The 17,356-nt window shown below is 41.6% G+C and overlaps 1 protein-coding gene across 1 annotated transcript in view; it reads right to left on the bottom strand.

Annotated features, from left to right (window-relative positions):
- LOC126094724 (splicing factor 3A subunit 2) overlaps positions 1 to 16,777 on the bottom strand; it is a 34,928-nt gene extending 18,151 nt beyond the window's left edge. Inside the window, exons 1-2 of the mRNA XM_049909266.1 lie at positions 16,630 to 16,777; positions 16,173 to 16,333 (exon numbers count right to left, since the gene is read on the bottom strand). Coding sequence (XP_049765223.1) covers positions 16,173 to 16,326 — 154 coding nt within the window. The 5' untranslated portion in view covers positions 16,327 to 16,333; positions 16,630 to 16,777. The remainder of the gene's footprint in view (positions 1 to 16,172; positions 16,334 to 16,629) is intronic.
- Positions 16,778 to 17,356: the final 579 nt, after the last annotated feature.

Below are 17,356 nucleotides of genomic sequence, written 5' to 3' on the forward strand. Positions count from 1 at the left end.
TTTTATGGAGGCTCTTGTTGCTTGGGTCAACCGTTGTAGTCTAGTGCAGGAGCATGAGATGAGTAGATTGAACGGCTTTCTTGACTGTTTGTTTTGTTTGAGGGTGCAAAAACAGCTATGGTCATACGTGCCCATGTCAAAACTGTAGAACAGGAGACAGACAGAGGTGTCAAAAACAACTACATGTTAATCCCAATCGACGGAAGGGATGTGGAGAAAGGTCTAGAAAATACACCACAGAGAAACGGAGATCCTGAACTAAAAATTAAATGGCTCTTGCCATATTGCTACGACGGATAAAAAGTAAAACATGGTCGACAGCCCGCATGTCATTTGCTAAAATAACCGGTAATTCAGACAGCTAACACAATCGAGAATGTAAGTGGTTAAAAAAAGGGCACTCCATCAGGAAATGGTGGACCGTCAAAGGCTGAGCACAAAGAATACAAAGTAGTGGGGGAGCACCACTTAATAAATGGCGATGGCTAAAAAGACAGTGCTCGATACGCAATCTAGCTAAAATGATCTCATGGCGAGAGGGCCAAGAGGAGGTTGTCCAAGCCACTGAGAGAGACTTAATGACCAGGAGCTTGTTCCCATGAAGGGAGGACCAGTGGTGATGCCAAAGTGAGACCATCTGCTGACAGATGACAACACAAAGATCATCGAAGGGAATGTAAGAACCAGCAGGCGAAGAGACGAGGACTGCAGCCTTGGCAGCAGCTTCGTTTCCTGTTGGACCGATGTGACCAGGAACCCACATAAAGATCACAGTTCTCCATCAAGAGTGAAGAAGTGAGAGCTTTCCTGGACCTGTTGTACTAAGGGGTGGATGATGGTGTACAGCACACAGAGGCTTTGAAGGGCACTGAGAGAGTTGGAGGAGATGACACAATTGAAAAGCCTATGTTGCCGGATGTACCGCATGGCCTGAAACAGAGCGAAGAGCTCAGCTGTAAACTCTGAGCAGTGTTCTGGAAGCTGATACCAAAAAATATCGGAGCCAATGACGAAGACACACCTGACACCACAATCAGTCCGAGAGCCACCAGTGTACACAAAGGTACTATTGTGAAGGTCGTGAAACTGAAGGTGATAGAGTGAGGCTAGAGTAGTGTCCTTAGGAAGTGAATGAAGGCCAAGGCGAACACGAGCTGCCGCATGAAGCCAAGATGGCTTCCTCCGGGAAAGTTGCAGGTAGCATGAAGTTAAGCAAGAGACGAAAGTGAACTCAGGAGGTTACAGAGAAGAGGGACGCACACCATACTGCCGATCGAAGGAGTCATTGAATAAGGAGGCATAGGATGGGTGGCCACACATGGCAGACAAATGGCATGCATATTTGCTGAGGAGAAAGTCACAGCGGCAGGACAGTGGTAGTTCAGCAGCTTCTGCATTCAGGCTCTCAATTGGGCTAGTGGAAAAGGCGCCAATGGCCAAATGGATGCCATGATGGTGAATAGTATTGAGATGGTACAAGAGGTACAGACGTACAGATGCATAAACAAAACACCCATACTCTTGTTCCAAACGGACAAGAGACCGTTAGGAACGGAGTAAGGTGGTTCGCTCTGCTCTGCAGAAAACACCACTGAGGATATGTAGGACACTGAAGGACCACATACAGTCGGCTGCCGGATAAGACACATGGGAGGACCAAGAAAGATTCCTATTTAGCATGAGCCCCAGGAATTCCGTAGTTTCAATGAGCGGAAGAGCACCAGGCCCAAGATGTAAAGACGGTGGATGCAACCAACTGCGCCACCAGAAATTCATACAAATGGTTTTGTCAGTGGAAAAATGAAAGCAATTGTGGATGCTCCATGATTAAAGATGAGCGAGACATCACTGAAGACACCGCTCAACGGGACAGGTCCGTGGAGGACTGCAATTGATGGCAAGATTGTCAATGAAAAGGGAGCCAGAGATGCCTGGCAGGAGACAGGCCATTATAGGGTTAACGGCAATAGCAAAGAGGACTACGCTCATTTTTTGACGAAACCCTGAGGCCCACAGTTTTCCTGGATAAAGGTGTCTAACAACGCAGAAACCACATGTACTTCAAAAACTCTGTCTTTTAAAAATTCCTGAAGGAAACGGGGCAGGCAGTCACAGAAGCCCCACGGCTAGAGAGTACAGAGGATACCAGTCCTCCAGCAGGTATCGCAGGCTTTCTTCAAATCGGAAAACATGCCCACAGTCTGGGATTTCCACAGAAAACCATTCACGACATGGGTGGATAAATGACGAGATGGTCAACTGCAGAATGGCACGCTGTGCAGTGGTTAGTAAACTGTGAGACTTGAGCCACCATACCAGCCGGGCATGATTCATACATTACATCACCTTGCAAACATGACTCGTGAGAGAAATGGGGCAGTAGCTAGAAGGAAGATGTTTGTCATTATCGGGCTTAGGTACAGGAATGACAATGGCTTTATGCCAGTGTCTGGGAAATGTGCCCTCTGCCCAGACACGGTTGTATGTGTAAAGCAGAAAGTGATTGCCCACGAGAGAAAGGTGCTGCAACATCTGAATGTGAATATCGACTGGCTCTGTGGCAGAGGATCAGGATGAAGGGAGAGAATGATCTAGCTCCTTCATAGTGAAGGCAGCATTGTAGCACTAATGATTTTGAGAACAGAAGGGTGTCGCTTGAGCCTCCTTTGCTCTTTTCCAATGGAGGAAGGCAGGGTGACATTGGAAGGAGCTCGCAATCTCTGCAAAATGGAGGGCCAAAGTGTTGGATATAGCAATATGGTCCATTATGATATCGTCTGCTACTGTCAGGCCAGAAATTGGGGAATGGATCTCGGTCCCAGAGAGCTGTCAGAAGTTGGCCGACAGGATGGAAGAGGGAATGGAACTATTAAAAGAACTAGTGAATGAAATCCAGCTAGTTTTTTTTTTTTGCTATCCTGAAGAATACGACAACATTGTGCATGCAACTGTTTATAATGAATACAGTTTGCCACCGTAGGATGATAGTTAAAAACGCAGAGAGTGTGTGAATTGCATCTAGGCACGCATCAGTCCACCACAGGACCGGGACATGGCGAGAGGAACAGGAAGTGCGAGGAATGGAATGTTCTGTGGTGGTAAGGATAAGATAAATAAGATATTCTATGTGGTCATCACAACTGGGGAAATGCTGCTCATTGTAGGTCACCAGGAAGAAGTAAAGCCTCTTGTCGATTTTAGTAAGCTGCTATCTGGGGGTGCACTTAGGTGTGGTAGGAGCCAGCAGGCGGAGAGCATACAGGAAATGGCCTCTCAAATACGTGTCAGAGAGAATGGACCACTCGAGATGATGAGCAAGCTGGGCAGTGCAGAAGGAGCCCCCTTCAGAAGGAGGCACAACCACCTTAGGTGATTGTTCATACCTTGTTGGCAATTTGTGAAGGTAGCAGCTCAGGCAAACATCCCTCCATTGGCCTGGCCTGGGGGGGCGGGGGGGGGGGGGGGTGAAGGATGAACGTGGGAACCCTATCTGCCGACCTGGGGCTGGGAATTACGCGTTACCCAGTCACTGGTTAGGCGTCATAGGTGTGGGCTGGTCTTCAGGATTGCACAGGGAGGAAGAAGAAAAAGAGGAACCTCAAATGCTGAAGCGAATAAATATTGTCTACTGAGTAGAAGGCTGAATTAGTGACAAACTGTTTACAACAAATATCATACTGGGACTGCCCGACAGATTAAAACTGTGTGACCAACTGGCACTCTAATTTGGAAACTTGTCTACCAACTGTATTATCTATGCATGGGTAACTCTCAAAGCTCCACTTTTGCCAGAACCTCTTTCCTATTTCCCAAAGTTCACAGAACCTCTCCTGCAAACACCATAGGTCTAGCGCTCCTGGGTGATATTGGTATAGGGGAAATAGCTTAGCCAAAACCCACGGAACTGTTTCCAGAGTGAATCTCTGTTCCAGACCGTGACTTGAACCCAAAATCTTGTCTACCATGGGCTTTATCATGCAGTATGTTTCAAAACAATGCATACTATGCTGCATGAGATTCAGTCTGGAAACAATCTTCTAAGCTATGGATAAGCAATTTCTCCATGAATCTTTCATTTCAAGAATGCTATTCCCATTACATATGCAGGAGGAGTTCTGTGAAGTTTGACAAGTAGAAAAGAAACAGAAATAAAATTGTGATGGCACATCACAAACCTTGCTTAATAACTCAGCTAGTACGAGCATTTCTCACAAAAGGCTCAAACTTGAAGTCAAAGCTGTCAATACATTTTGTTGCTCCAAAATTTTTGCCAAGATTAAGTTGCTTGATTTCTGTTGGTTTAGAAAATTCCTCTTTTGTGACAGTGTGTTTACAAAATTTGGAAGTGTTTGGGACAGGCAAGGGTGAGCTGCCTGAAAACAAATTTATTGCCAGCGTATGTGATCTTTACAACCTCATGTTTCAAAATGGATGCCTGATCCATTTTCTGATAATTACTATTTGAAAGAACACCTTTTTTCTCTACAAAATATCAAATTTCCACAAGTGGTTTTTTTTCTGTGAAAGTCTATAGTTATCCAGTAAAATTTCTTGTGTAAATGAGAACTACGGCATTCCATAATGCGGATAAACATGAAACATTAAATTTTTACTACACTTAGTCTTCTCTCACATTCTACTGTTTCACTATCAGTTTCTTCCAGAAACAAGAAATTTGGGAATATAGCTTGGTGAGCATGTGCTATGAAGTTCACAAAAATATCATAGAAACATTCGTGTGTTGGTAGTCATGTTTTGTTGTTTTTAGAATGAAAGTAATCCTACAATCATTAATTTCAAGCTATGGCAACAATATGTGAAGCATTAACTGTTTCCTCAGATGCATAAATATATTTATATCTGGTTATTTTATTTTCCAAGTGTGAGATGTCCCTCCCACATGTAACAAAAAATCTATGAATATTTATGAACCACTAAGTTTAATCTGTGAGTTATCAACTTTTTAGAGTCATACCACATAGGAAAAAGGTAATTAGCTTTAAAAATTGAATTGAACTTTAATTTTGTATTGATGTAATACAGATGATCTGAGTAAGTGATGTATAATTCCTGTAAAAGTACACGTTGGAAAGTACAGTGATGTGTGGAAGTACTTTCACAAGGCAGCGCATATGGCAGTGCTATGTCATCTGCCGAGGGCACCTCAGACTGTGTGTGTGTGTGTGTGTGTGTGTGTGTGTGTGTGTGTGTGTGTGTGAGGGCCCCAGTCTATTTAAGGCTAGCCTCAGTTCTCCATGTGTACTGCTACAGCTCTTTGTGTATGTATCTGGTTCCTGCTGAATGTTACTTAACTACTATGGTCAAGTTGTTAATGCTTCAGTAGAATAAAGCTGTGTTCAGTCTACTGGTCGAGTTGTACTTACACCAAACTACAACATGATTGGCAGTGAGTGTGGTCCTGTTCTCCATGCAAATTTCTATTCTGGTTGGTCCTCCATTTATTCTCACGATGGCTGATGATGTGTTAGAGAGAATTTTATATCAGTAGGTCGAGCAGCAACAATTATTTGCCATGGTATTGCACACCATAGAGATGGGTAGTTCGCGAATGAACGGTTGCAAAGGAACGGTCCACCAAGATGAACGAAAAGACCGAGGAACGAATTCCTAGGGACAATCGGTTTATAGTTCACTTCGGTCGCGGTGGTCTACTTATAGCTCCCGGGAATGAAGAACGATCGGTTCATAGCTCACTAGTTCACTTCGATCAGGGCGGTCACTTCAGCAGTTCTCGTTCCAGCCTCGGTCGCGTGCTCGTCTCAGTCTCGGTCTCCCTCGGCTGCACTCGTCGTTCTTCGCATGACCACCTGTCTCAGTTCCACTGCCTACTGCTCCTATTTAGTTCAGTATCCAGTTCGTTTCGTTCACTGCGCTCGCCTATTTTCCATGTGTGTCCAAACTATTCTTGCACTTGGGTCTGGCTATTCAGCGTCCACGACCAGTAATCAAAAAGTATTTTATAGATATGTAAATTACATAAAAATTACATTGTATGTAATAGGTACGTCTTTTCAGGTAACAATTCATTATATCGATGAACAGCAGAAGACATAGTTATAACAAGGCAAGTTTTTTTGTTATTCATATATTTTGTGGTTTCATCGACTTGATTTAGCAACTAACTTTCAATAATTTGCTTAATTTTTAGTGTAAGAAAATTCATATAAAACTATTTTCGTGTATCTTTCATATACAAAACATTACATTTAGGAAGGCTCTAATTATTTTGGAATTTGGTTGTTTCCAATTTGCATTACCTGCTAGTTTGGTATCTTTGGAAAAAAAAAAGTGGGTTGTGGGTCATTTTGGCTCAGTAGGAAAAGCGGTGCCTCTCCATTTGAAAAGACATAGATTGCCATAAAATCGTATTTACTTATTATCTCAAAAATATTTGAACAGAAGGACCTTTCAAACCAAATACTTCATTATTATTATTATTATTGCTGCATTAACTTTAATAATGAAACATAAACACCTAATTTTTACTAAGCATGTGCGCAAGTATGATGAGAAAACCACATTTTATTTTATGCTTCCATAAAGTCTACTTCCCCTTCGAACTCAGAGACAACGTGGAGTATATATAGGGTGTAAACGATTATTGTTTACAACTTAGCATAGCTGTGTAGTGGAAGTCGAAACGAATAATTTTATACAAGACATTTGTGGTCTACTAAGTTGGGAAACAGCCACCAACAGGTACATGTGCTATAGCCCATGCGCGTCATGTGAGATTTTCATGTTCTCTTCTCCAGCTCTCTACACATCATCATCGATTGTTTCGCCATTGTTGCTTGCATTAGCTTGTTATTTCTTCACTGCCTAATTATTACATGTTTGTCTGTCTGTTGTATCTGCTCGTAACGGGCAACACATCGTCTGTAACTGGCGAGCAGTCTGTACTTGGCGCCGGTTTTCCATGCTCCACCCTATATTATTTCCCTGCGATCAATCACACAACGCTACAGTTGGCTAAATGAGAGGTTCTGCAGAATCACAGAAACTGCTTCTAAAAGTGTGTAAGAATTCTGTAATGAATAAAAACTCTATACTACAGGGGGGAGGCAAGTGCCCCCTCTTGGTGCCCTCCATCCTTCAGTCACCTACACTACTAGTTTTCAGTTTTTCATAAGAACCATATACCAAGTGTAAATGAACGGTGAACGAGTAAAAATGAACGGTTCCCAAAAAATAACGATCAGCAGTGAACTAGTTCCCAAGGATGAATGAGTTTGCCCATCTCTAGCACACCAATCACAGGTGCTGGACAATCAAACTCAGGTACTTCAATCATAGGCTTAGCACGCTCCTCAGTCTGTGTCACCTAGTGTTTTGCCATCCACAGCCCCCATGGCTTATCCGCTTCCCTTTTCTGCATACAATGAATCCATTGAGGAATGGGGCATATAAGAGAAATGTCTGCGACAACACTTTTGGGATTCCTGATGCTGTTGTGTGTTGTGCCTTGTTCCTTTCATGGATATCACCAAGAATGTATCAAGTCCTATGTCAACTCACCCCTTTGCAGGATTTGTGGTCTTTAAACATTTGACCAAGTGTATGAACTTGTTTCCAAATACTGATGTAAATGCCCCCATGTTATTGCATCCTGGGAGGAGTTTTACTGCTGTAGGAAGCAACTACATTGATCCTATCGAACATGGGTGGCGGAACTCCATGGGTCAAGTCGTCGTCGTCGTCATCATTTTGTGTCCATACAGTGTCTTATGCTGATCAAATGGTGAGAGATGCTATCATTCATTTAGGTCCAGATCATGAGGTGTGAGAACGTGCCCTCCTGTGTGAAAAGCCATCCCTCTCCAAGGTTTTAGCTATTGCACAGTCGTTCAAGGTGTCAAAAGCTGCACATAACAAAATTGAGTCATGGTGTGTGGTATCGGCAATCCAACCCTCTCCCCCGGGCGGCCTCACTCCCAGCAGCAGCTGCGCCAACAAAGTAAAAGGCAACGTATGCATTCCATGCTCCCATCATGCTCTTAGTGTTTCATTAACCATGAGCACCCAGACTGCCCGAAATGCTGAACTACCTGTCACAACTGCAACAAAAAAGGTCACATTGCTTCTCTATGTAATGCAAAAATTCAGGGCAACAATCCTGATGCAGATATGGATGTAAATATTGAATTGGCTATTTCTCTTGCACCAAACAAGCTTTTCATTGATGTTATGTTTTCAGTAAAGTTCTTCACATGCAAGTGGATACAGGAGCTGCAGTATCCTTGTTAAACTCACAAACTTATATGAACTTGGGCTCCTCTCCATTTCCCCGTGTCACGAAAGTTAGTAAATTACAATACACAGAGTATTCGTATTCTTGACCAGTATTCTGCCCCAGTTACATACAAGTCAAGAGTCTGGTCACTTACACAGAAACGTAAGATAATGCACATATGAAGAATCTTTTGGACCAAGTGTTTTTAAGTTGTTTGGTTTTATCACTTCAGATGGAATGAATTTAGTGTTTGAGCAAGTCCTGTGTACACAGTAAGATGCAGTATGTTCCAAGTTTTCCTCTTAGTTCTCTCCTGGATTGGGGTGTGCCAACAATTTTCAAGTGCATATTACCATGAAACCTTCTGTTCAGCCTCATTTTTTCCAGGCCAAATCAGTTCCAGTGGCACTCGTGGAACAAGTCAAAGATGAATTAGGGCACCTCACGGAATCTGGCATTGTTTGGTCTACTGCACCAAGTGAATGGCCTAGCCCCAGATACAGAGTCACTATGTATATTAGTTGTCAATACCCCTTTTCGACAGTACCAGTACTTGCGGTTGCCTTTTGGAGTCACCAGTGCTCCCACTATTTTTCAGCTTTTTTTTTTTTTAACAACTTACACTGACTGTGCCGGGTTGTGCAAATTATTTGGATGATATTGCACTTTCCCATGTCTCCATTGAGAAACATTCACATAATCTCTCCATACTCTTATTTTCTGTTCTCCAAGTAGCCGGGTAGAAGTGTAACTTACAAAACCATTTTTTTTCAATCTTCTATTGTTTATCTTGGGCTTGAAGTTTCTTGTGAGGGTCTCAAACCACTGAATCAACATGTTTCTGCTATTGCTGCCTGCCAGTTGATCTGCACCCAGGATTCGATCAGGAGGAATTGCTTTGTTTCCACACTGATGTCACCGCACAGTAGATGGATGATGGTTTTCCTGTAACTAGCTGACAGATCGCGAAGTCTGTAGTGTTGTCCGAATGCAACTCCTCCCTGTGTGTCCGACCCCCTCCATAACCATTTCATCTTTCAACATCGATTCTCTTTTGTGTACGGTGTTCTGCTTTTAGACACAGATGACGTGGCCCTTCGGATAGTGCTCCCATGAGTACTTTGTTTGGAGGCTCTCCATTATAATATGTAGATCGATGGGGCGTATCATGCACAAAAGTGCCAGTGTGTTGACACGTTTTTGGCCTAGCTTGGACAGTGGTGACATTACCCGCCTGGCTGCCTTCTTTTCACAGTGTGCGATGCAACAAGCAGCTCCCCTGGCATCGTTGTCTCCTTGGCCATTGCTGTCACATGCATAGGCCCATATAAATGTGGATTTCGCTGGCCGTTTTGTCAATGCTTATCGGCTGTTGATTGTTGACACATATTCTCATTTTTTGTATGTTGTTCGTTGAGTTTCCACAGCCACAACTGCCAATGCCACAGCCTTCTTCAATTTTTTTTTCACTCAAAGGGTTGCCTATGACTTTACTGTTCTATAATGGTCCACAAATTTCAATGCACGAGTTTACGGCATTTTGTGATTCCTGTGGTACCTGTCAAATCCTCGCCCCACTGCTCTATCCACATTCTAATGGTGAACACCTAATACGAATGTTCAAAACTCAAAGAAAAGGTATGAAGCCAACTCTTCTTCCGACATTAACTTAGGTCTGATTTCTCTCCTCATAGCATTTCACGCCATTCAGCTGGAAAAGCCAGCAGACCTACTCCATGGGTGCCAGCCAAGGACACAGCTACACCTCCTGCATCCTCCACCCAGACATCAACCTGTGCAACAGCCACGCTTCTTCCTTCCAGCCGGGTGTCGATGTCTGGGCACGGGTTTTCAGACATTACCCTAAACGGCTTTCAACTGTCATCACCAGATGCCGAGGGCGGAACCTCTGCAACATTCGCATTGCCTCTGGTAGAGGCAAGATGATCAGCTCTGCCTTTGTGTTCACAGCCGGGTGCCCCCTGATGTCCTACCATTATCTCTGAGTCCCTCCACATCAGACGTCATATCACCTGCTGCTGCCACCAGTTCTCCACTCCTGAGCGGGCGGGGGCATCCGTCCTCGGTGGTCAAACCAGCAGTTCATTTACGGCTTCCAACACCGCTGTCAGGGATTCCACCACCCATTCACGAGCAACCACTGATACCAGAATCATAAGCACCGTGAGCACCATCACCAGAGCTGATGCCTGAGGTCAACATGGAGACAGCCCTAGCATCACCAGTGCTACAATGTGGCTTGACACATGAAGGTGGGAACAGAATGTGTCTATACATGTGAAGCATTTCAGACCATACGTTCCCACTACAGCATGCCACCTTAGTCAGAGCCCAGTGGACAAGGACAGCATGGACATCTCAAGAATCTGTGATCTCCCCAAGAGAGGAGAAATGCATAACGCGTGCGTGTACTTTCAAAAGGGCACGCATGCGGCAGTGCTATGTTGTCTGCAGAAGGCACCTCGGACTTTTGTGTGTTTGAGAAAGAGAGAGAAAGAGAGAGAGAGAGAGAGAGAATCACCATCAGAGCCCGCCATGGGGCCCAGGCAATTTAAGGCTACCCGAGCTACACTCGGCCTCAACTCTCTATGTGTATTGCTACAGCTATTTGTGTACTAACTGATTCCTCCTGAATGTTACTCAAATACTGTGTTCAAGTTGTTAATGATTTCATGGAATAAAGTTGCGTTCAGTTTACTGGTTGTGTTGTACTTACATCTAATTATAACAGACAGTTTTCTCCACATTAATGAACCCTTGGCAAATCAGTTGCAAAATTTCAGCAAGTATGATTCAATTGGGCAAAATCTGTATACAAACTGCTGCATGGAACTGTGTAGCAAATTGGCTACTGTTACAGTTTCAGTTTCATCTGATGAAAATTTGCAAATGGAAGAATATGATAAGTTTAATAGCAGTTTGTGTGCTCTTAGGGCTTCCTTTTAGTAGCCACGTGACGTCTGGCTGTGGTTCCTGACCTGTTAAATTGCAGCTGCCAGCAGTTTCAGGCAAACAGGAGTGCATGAATTACTCTGATTACATTCAGCTGGTTTCAGACTGCAAAGAAATATGCGCATTTCTATTCATGCTGAGAAAATTCAGATTCTCACATTGCCACCTGGGAGTTCAATAGGGAAAAAGGTGTGCTATCAGCAGTAAGGAAAAAGCTGGGCATACTTCTTTCTGATGAAGCTAAGACTCTAGTGCTTGAAGTTTTTGAGGATGATGAGTTCAGTGGGCTCTGTCCTAGCATGAGGATTTCTGTTTCTGTCAGAATTGATCTAGTAAAGGTTCAGAAAGAGAAAACGACTATTGTCAAGCAATTTGAAAGAAAAGTCCACTGTTCCGTGAAACAAACATGGCCAAGAAGCACTGACAAAGACTATAAATTTTTGATGGCTTTGACAAACTGCAGTACTGAACCAAAATCTGGCATGCTGCATCAATGTGAAAGTTGTCCTGGACGAAATGCACTGGAGTCACACCTAGCTGACAATATACAAGAACACTGACCCAAAGAAACTATACAGTATAAACAGTGGATCTAAACAGATTGAGTATTCCTTTAAACTGCTAGTGTATGAGTTTATCACAAAATAGGATTAAAAATTGCTGAGCTGACCATTTACCACTTTGTGTCAAAAACAAAACACAATATCTCAAAAATGTGGAGTAAAACGTAGAGCCTGGTAAAGTAATTGCGTTGTTCGATTTTGCAGTGATTACTGCTTTGTTGTTCTGGAAGAAGTTCGAGGTTTGCAGTGGAAAACACTCAAGCAACTGTACATTGGTTCAAAAGGAAATGCATAAATGATGGCAAGCGAAGTTAGTACAGATTCATGTGTCTGTGAAAAGATCTGTGTGTGAAGCATCCAACGACTACCACCATCACACCGTAACAAAAAATCTGGCACAGAGCCCAAGAAAATTCTGGTCACATGTAAAATTGCTAAGTGGGTCTAAGGTTTCCTTTCAGTTTCTTGTTGACCAGTCTGGTGTGGCAGTTGAAGATAACAAAATGAAAGATGAAGTTTTAAATTTCACGTTCAAGAAATTGTTCACACAGGAGAATTGTACGACCATACCATCATTTGACCATCAGACAGAGAACCGTATGCACGACATACTTATAAGCATACCTGGCATAGAGAAACAACTGAAAAACTTGAAAGCAAATAAATCACCTGGTCCGGATGAAATCCCAGTTTGATTTTATAAAGAGTACTCCATGACATTGTCCCCTTACCTAACTTGTGTTTATCGTGAATGTCTCACCCAGCACAAAGCCCCAAGCGACTGGAAATAAGTGCAGGGGACTCCAGTATATATTAAGGGTAAAAGAACAGAACTGCAAAATTACAGACCAATCTCCCTAGCTTCTGTGTGCTGCAAAATCCTTGAACATATTCTCAGTTTGAATATAATAAACTTTCTTGAGACTGAGAGGCTTATGTCTGTGAATCAGCATGGTTTTAGAAAGCATCGGTTGTGCAAACTCAGCTTGCCCTTTTCTCACATTATATACTTAGAACTATGGAAGAAGGGCAACAGGCAGATTCCATATTTCTAGATTTCTGGAAAGCATATTGACACGGTGCTCCAGGAATAAGATCAAAGCTATGTTAGTAGCTTGAAGGCTTCTTAAATAATAGGACCCAGTATGCTGTCCTCGACAGCAAGTGTTTATCAGAGACAAGGCTATTGTTAGGAGTGTCAAAGTTGTGTGACTGAAGAAAGATACAAGACAACTTGGACAATACTTCCAGTTGGTGTGATGAAAGGCAGCCAGCCCTAAGTGTGGAAAAATGTAAGTTAATGCAGATGAGTAGGAAGATGAAACATATAATGTTCGGATACAGTATTAGTAGTGTCCTCCTTGACACAGCGAAGTCGTTTAAATGTCTGGACATAACGTTGCCAAGGGATCACCAATTTAGTACTGGAGGGAAGTGTCGAAGGTAAAAATCGTAGAGGGAGACTAAGAGATGAATACACTAAGCAGATTCAGAAGGATGTAGGTTGCAGTAGTTACTTGGAGATGAAGCAGCCTGCACAGGATAGAGTAGCACGGAGAGCTGTATCAAACCGGTCTTTGGACTAAAGACCGCCACCGCCGCCATCACCACAACAAATGTTGCAAAGCAATATAAGGTGGAATGAGCATGTGAGAATTAGGGTAAGGAAGGTGAAAGGTTGACTTCGGTTTATTGGGAGAATTGTAGGAAAGAATGGTCCACCTGTAACAGAGACCAAATATAGGGTGTTGGTGCAACCTATTCCTGAGTACTGCTCAAGTGTTTGGGATCTGTACAAGGCCCTCTGAGACTGTTTCACTGGCCATTTTGAAAAGATACATGCGCAAAGCCTGACAAGCACATTATTATAAATCTACCAGTGCCAGCTAAGGTCAGCAATACAGTGTCAGCACCAGTTAATACTAAAGTTGATGAACAATTTAAATAATCAAAGTATTAATGCTGTTTTTTCATCAATGTCAGTATGTCAACGTGAGCACCGTAAATTACCAAAGTGTGAGGCTTCAGAAACTCTTCTAAATTCCCCAAAGGCTTAGGGATCTGTTTGACAAACCCATACAAGGCTTGAGAACTTCTATTAAGCAGCCTACAAACAACTTGTAAACCTGGGAAAAAGTCCCACATACAAACATAGCTGGAATTTGGTGAGGTATCGATGATGCTTCAATGACATGTAGGCTACATTCATTGACCTTGCAGATAATTCTGCATGTCACATGAAAACATATACGCATCAACATTTCACACAAATAAAAGAATTTTCAGTAGTACAACAAGAGTTACTAAGCCAAAGACAGGAAAAATGTCTGAACTGAAAATTCCCAAATAAGCTTTCATCACAAAGCAATACTTTTGAACAAAGTACAAATTTCTACTGGAATCCTGTTGTAAACATTTTGGTGCAAAGAATTGTACTGTAAATAAAGATTTGTACATTGTTAATGTGGAAACAGCACGTTAACTGAAAGCTGTGACAAAGAGTGATGTGAAACCTAATCAGAAGAAAACAGTTTTCAGCAAAGAAAGCAGAAGTGTCTTAGCCAACTTCAAATCATGCACATTTCCTACTTAGTGATGGGTCAGCAGCACAATACAAAAACCTGAAAAATTTTCTGAATCTTTGCCACAATCAAAATTACTTTGGAATCTTTGCTGAATGGATTGTTGTTATTATTTTGTGCTATACGCCATGGAAAATCTCCATGTGATGGAGTTGGAGAAACAGTAAAGCATCTGGCAGCAAAAGCAAGCCTTCAAAGACCAATTCAGGAAGCAGATTTTGACACAAACACCACTGCAATCCAATTCATGCTTCTTTGGAAAGAAGAAACTCAAGTATTAAAAACTGAGCAGGAATAAAGGTTCCTAAATGGCTGCACACAATTGGTATCAAGAAGACAGAATCACAACTGTGTGCGATTAAATAGAAAATAAACTTGCATTAAAGAGTATCCAGTAATATAAATTGTTTTGTGGCAGATGTTGACCAAAGTCGAATAACAGTTTCTTACAGAAATATGGCAGCATTACAACTAAGCCAATACATTGAGTCTATTTAAAATGGAAAATGGCGGACTGGTAATGTCTCTGAAGTTTCAAATGATGAAAATAATGTATTAGTCAGGTTCACGCATTCCAATGGAACTGCACATTCATTCTACTGGCTAGCCAGGCACCATATTTATTGTATTCCAAACCAACACAATATTTCCGTCATTCCACCTCCATCAGCAACAAGACTGGGCTGACAATACAGCTTCCCAGAATCAACTGTAATTGCTCATTATCAACACATTTCAGTAACTGAATCAATGCAAACTGAAACACTATGGTTTGTGTACCATAATCACTAAGACTGCAGTAGTTGCAAAGCCATCATGGACCAACGCAAGTTTGTGCGAATGTATATGTTTTTAACCTAATAAAAACAGAAGTTTGTTTGTTCTTAAACACAATGTCTCAAAAACAAAAATCTTTTTCTGATCAAACAATGTGAACTTTTTTTAATAGTGCCAAGAAAAACGATTTGAACAACACCTTTTGAAATATGGCCTCCTGAAAGTAAGCCAAATTTCACTTATAAAATTTTTGAGTAGACCTTTAACTTGGATTCAAGGTGCCACCTACAAAGTTTTCTGGCATGCTACAAATGACTAAAGAATCGACTTTAGTAAGTTATTCTTTCAGTAGATACAAGCTGATAAAGTATAGGACAAATCTGTTTGGACAGGATTTATGAGCCACCATGATAGAACATTATGATAAATTTACCACAACTTGGGCTTTTGTTCTACAACTAAACTACTGAACTGAAAAACTTCAAGAGGATCACTAAGTATCAGCATGACAGGTCCCTTAGATCATGAGGAATGATAAAATGAAGTTGAGGAGTTATTCACTTAAGTCACAAGGTCAAACAAGTCGGTTCCACAAATAGATCACTAGTGGCCCAACCATACAGCTTATGGACTGTAATTTCTTAAGGGCCCATGAAAGTATGTACATTCTGTAAAAATTTCATCCAAAATTAAGATGGGTCTGATTAGGAGCTTAACTAAATGTAGGCTACTTGACATGAGATGACTTCAGTGCAGCCTTTATGCATAATTTAAATTACGAGCACAAGGCATTAAAATTTCTGAATTATATATGTGTAAATGTTCCTTGGTCTGTTAGCAAACTTACGTAGCAAATCTGAACAATGGGACCATCTCTAAGATTAGACCAACTGACATGGAGCGTAGACTTTTTTACGTTATTACACAAAGCCCACACATCAACATACACAAAAAGATGGCCCTTAAAATTAATTAAGACGACACGATATTTAAATCATAAACGATTCAAGAACTTCTACTAACCAAGATGATTTTTCATAAAATAAGGATCCTTATTGAGATCAATGGTCTCAAGGGCCAACTGACGAAGCCTTTCACGACGGTCACGATTACTTTCTGACCATGATGCTTGACCACCTCCTCCAGTCTTCCCACCGGGTCGGTTCTGGAAATCCATATCCTACCTATCAACATTAAAACAAAAATTGGTTATGTCACATAATGACCATGACAGGAATAACTGTTAAAATAAGGCTTTCGAGGGGTGATGTTTCAAAGCAACAAAGTACATCTACGAATATTACAAGTATAATTTATCCTAAAAGTATGAGCGAAACCGGCTTCCAAGTTATTACAAAATTGTTTGACATTACTAAACACGGATATAAAAAAAGAAGCCTGTAAAATTTATCTCTGTAATAATAGCAACTTTCAGGTAATTGCTACTTTAAAACTGTTACAAAAAGTTAGAAGGACTAACTGTTTAATTCGAACTTCGGTAAAGTAAACACAAAGCATCAACAAGCATCCATCTTCGACACACAATCGAAAACAACAAAACAGAATTGCAGACACCAGACAGTAGACACACACATTAAACAAAGACAGTACAACCAACTGTTGCCAAAGTATGTCTTTGAAACGAGCGAAGCATCTATCACTGGAGCGAAGCTACCAAGGAAATATTATAACCTCCATGGAAACCACAAAACCTCACGTAAAGAAGTGCGATTATTTACATAACTCATGATATGTTCTGGTGTGTGCGATGGTACTTATTTATTTAGATCCCATAAATGCAACACAGGGAGACATTGACATGGATTTAGGACGCGTCACATTATCACAAATTATACAAAACGAACACATAAAGAACCCTTAGCAAGAGGAGATATAAGAGAAAATACACATTAATCAGTATAGATAAAATTACACTTAAAAAAGTTAAAATATAGGTAGATCTTGATAATCATGGTAAAATGACGACATGTGTATTATTACAAACTGTTGTATTACAAAGTGTTGTTCATGTGACATTAAAGTGGAAAAAGGGTATTAGAGGGTGTTCATTAACGCGTTAATGGTACCACACAAGTGTTTTTTTTTAAATTAAACTTTGATATAATCTTGCGCGACTGTGGTCAACTGTGCAATGGTATTCAATCTGCAACGGAAATGTGCAGTGCCGGAATCGAACTAAATGTGTT

The sequence above is a fragment of the Schistocerca cancellata genome, chromosome 8 (genome assembly GCF_023864275.1).
Source record: "Schistocerca cancellata isolate TAMUIC-IGC-003103 chromosome 8, iqSchCanc2.1, whole genome shotgun sequence".
In the NCBI taxonomy this organism is placed as follows: Eukaryota; Metazoa; Arthropoda; class Insecta; order Orthoptera; family Acrididae; genus Schistocerca; species Schistocerca cancellata.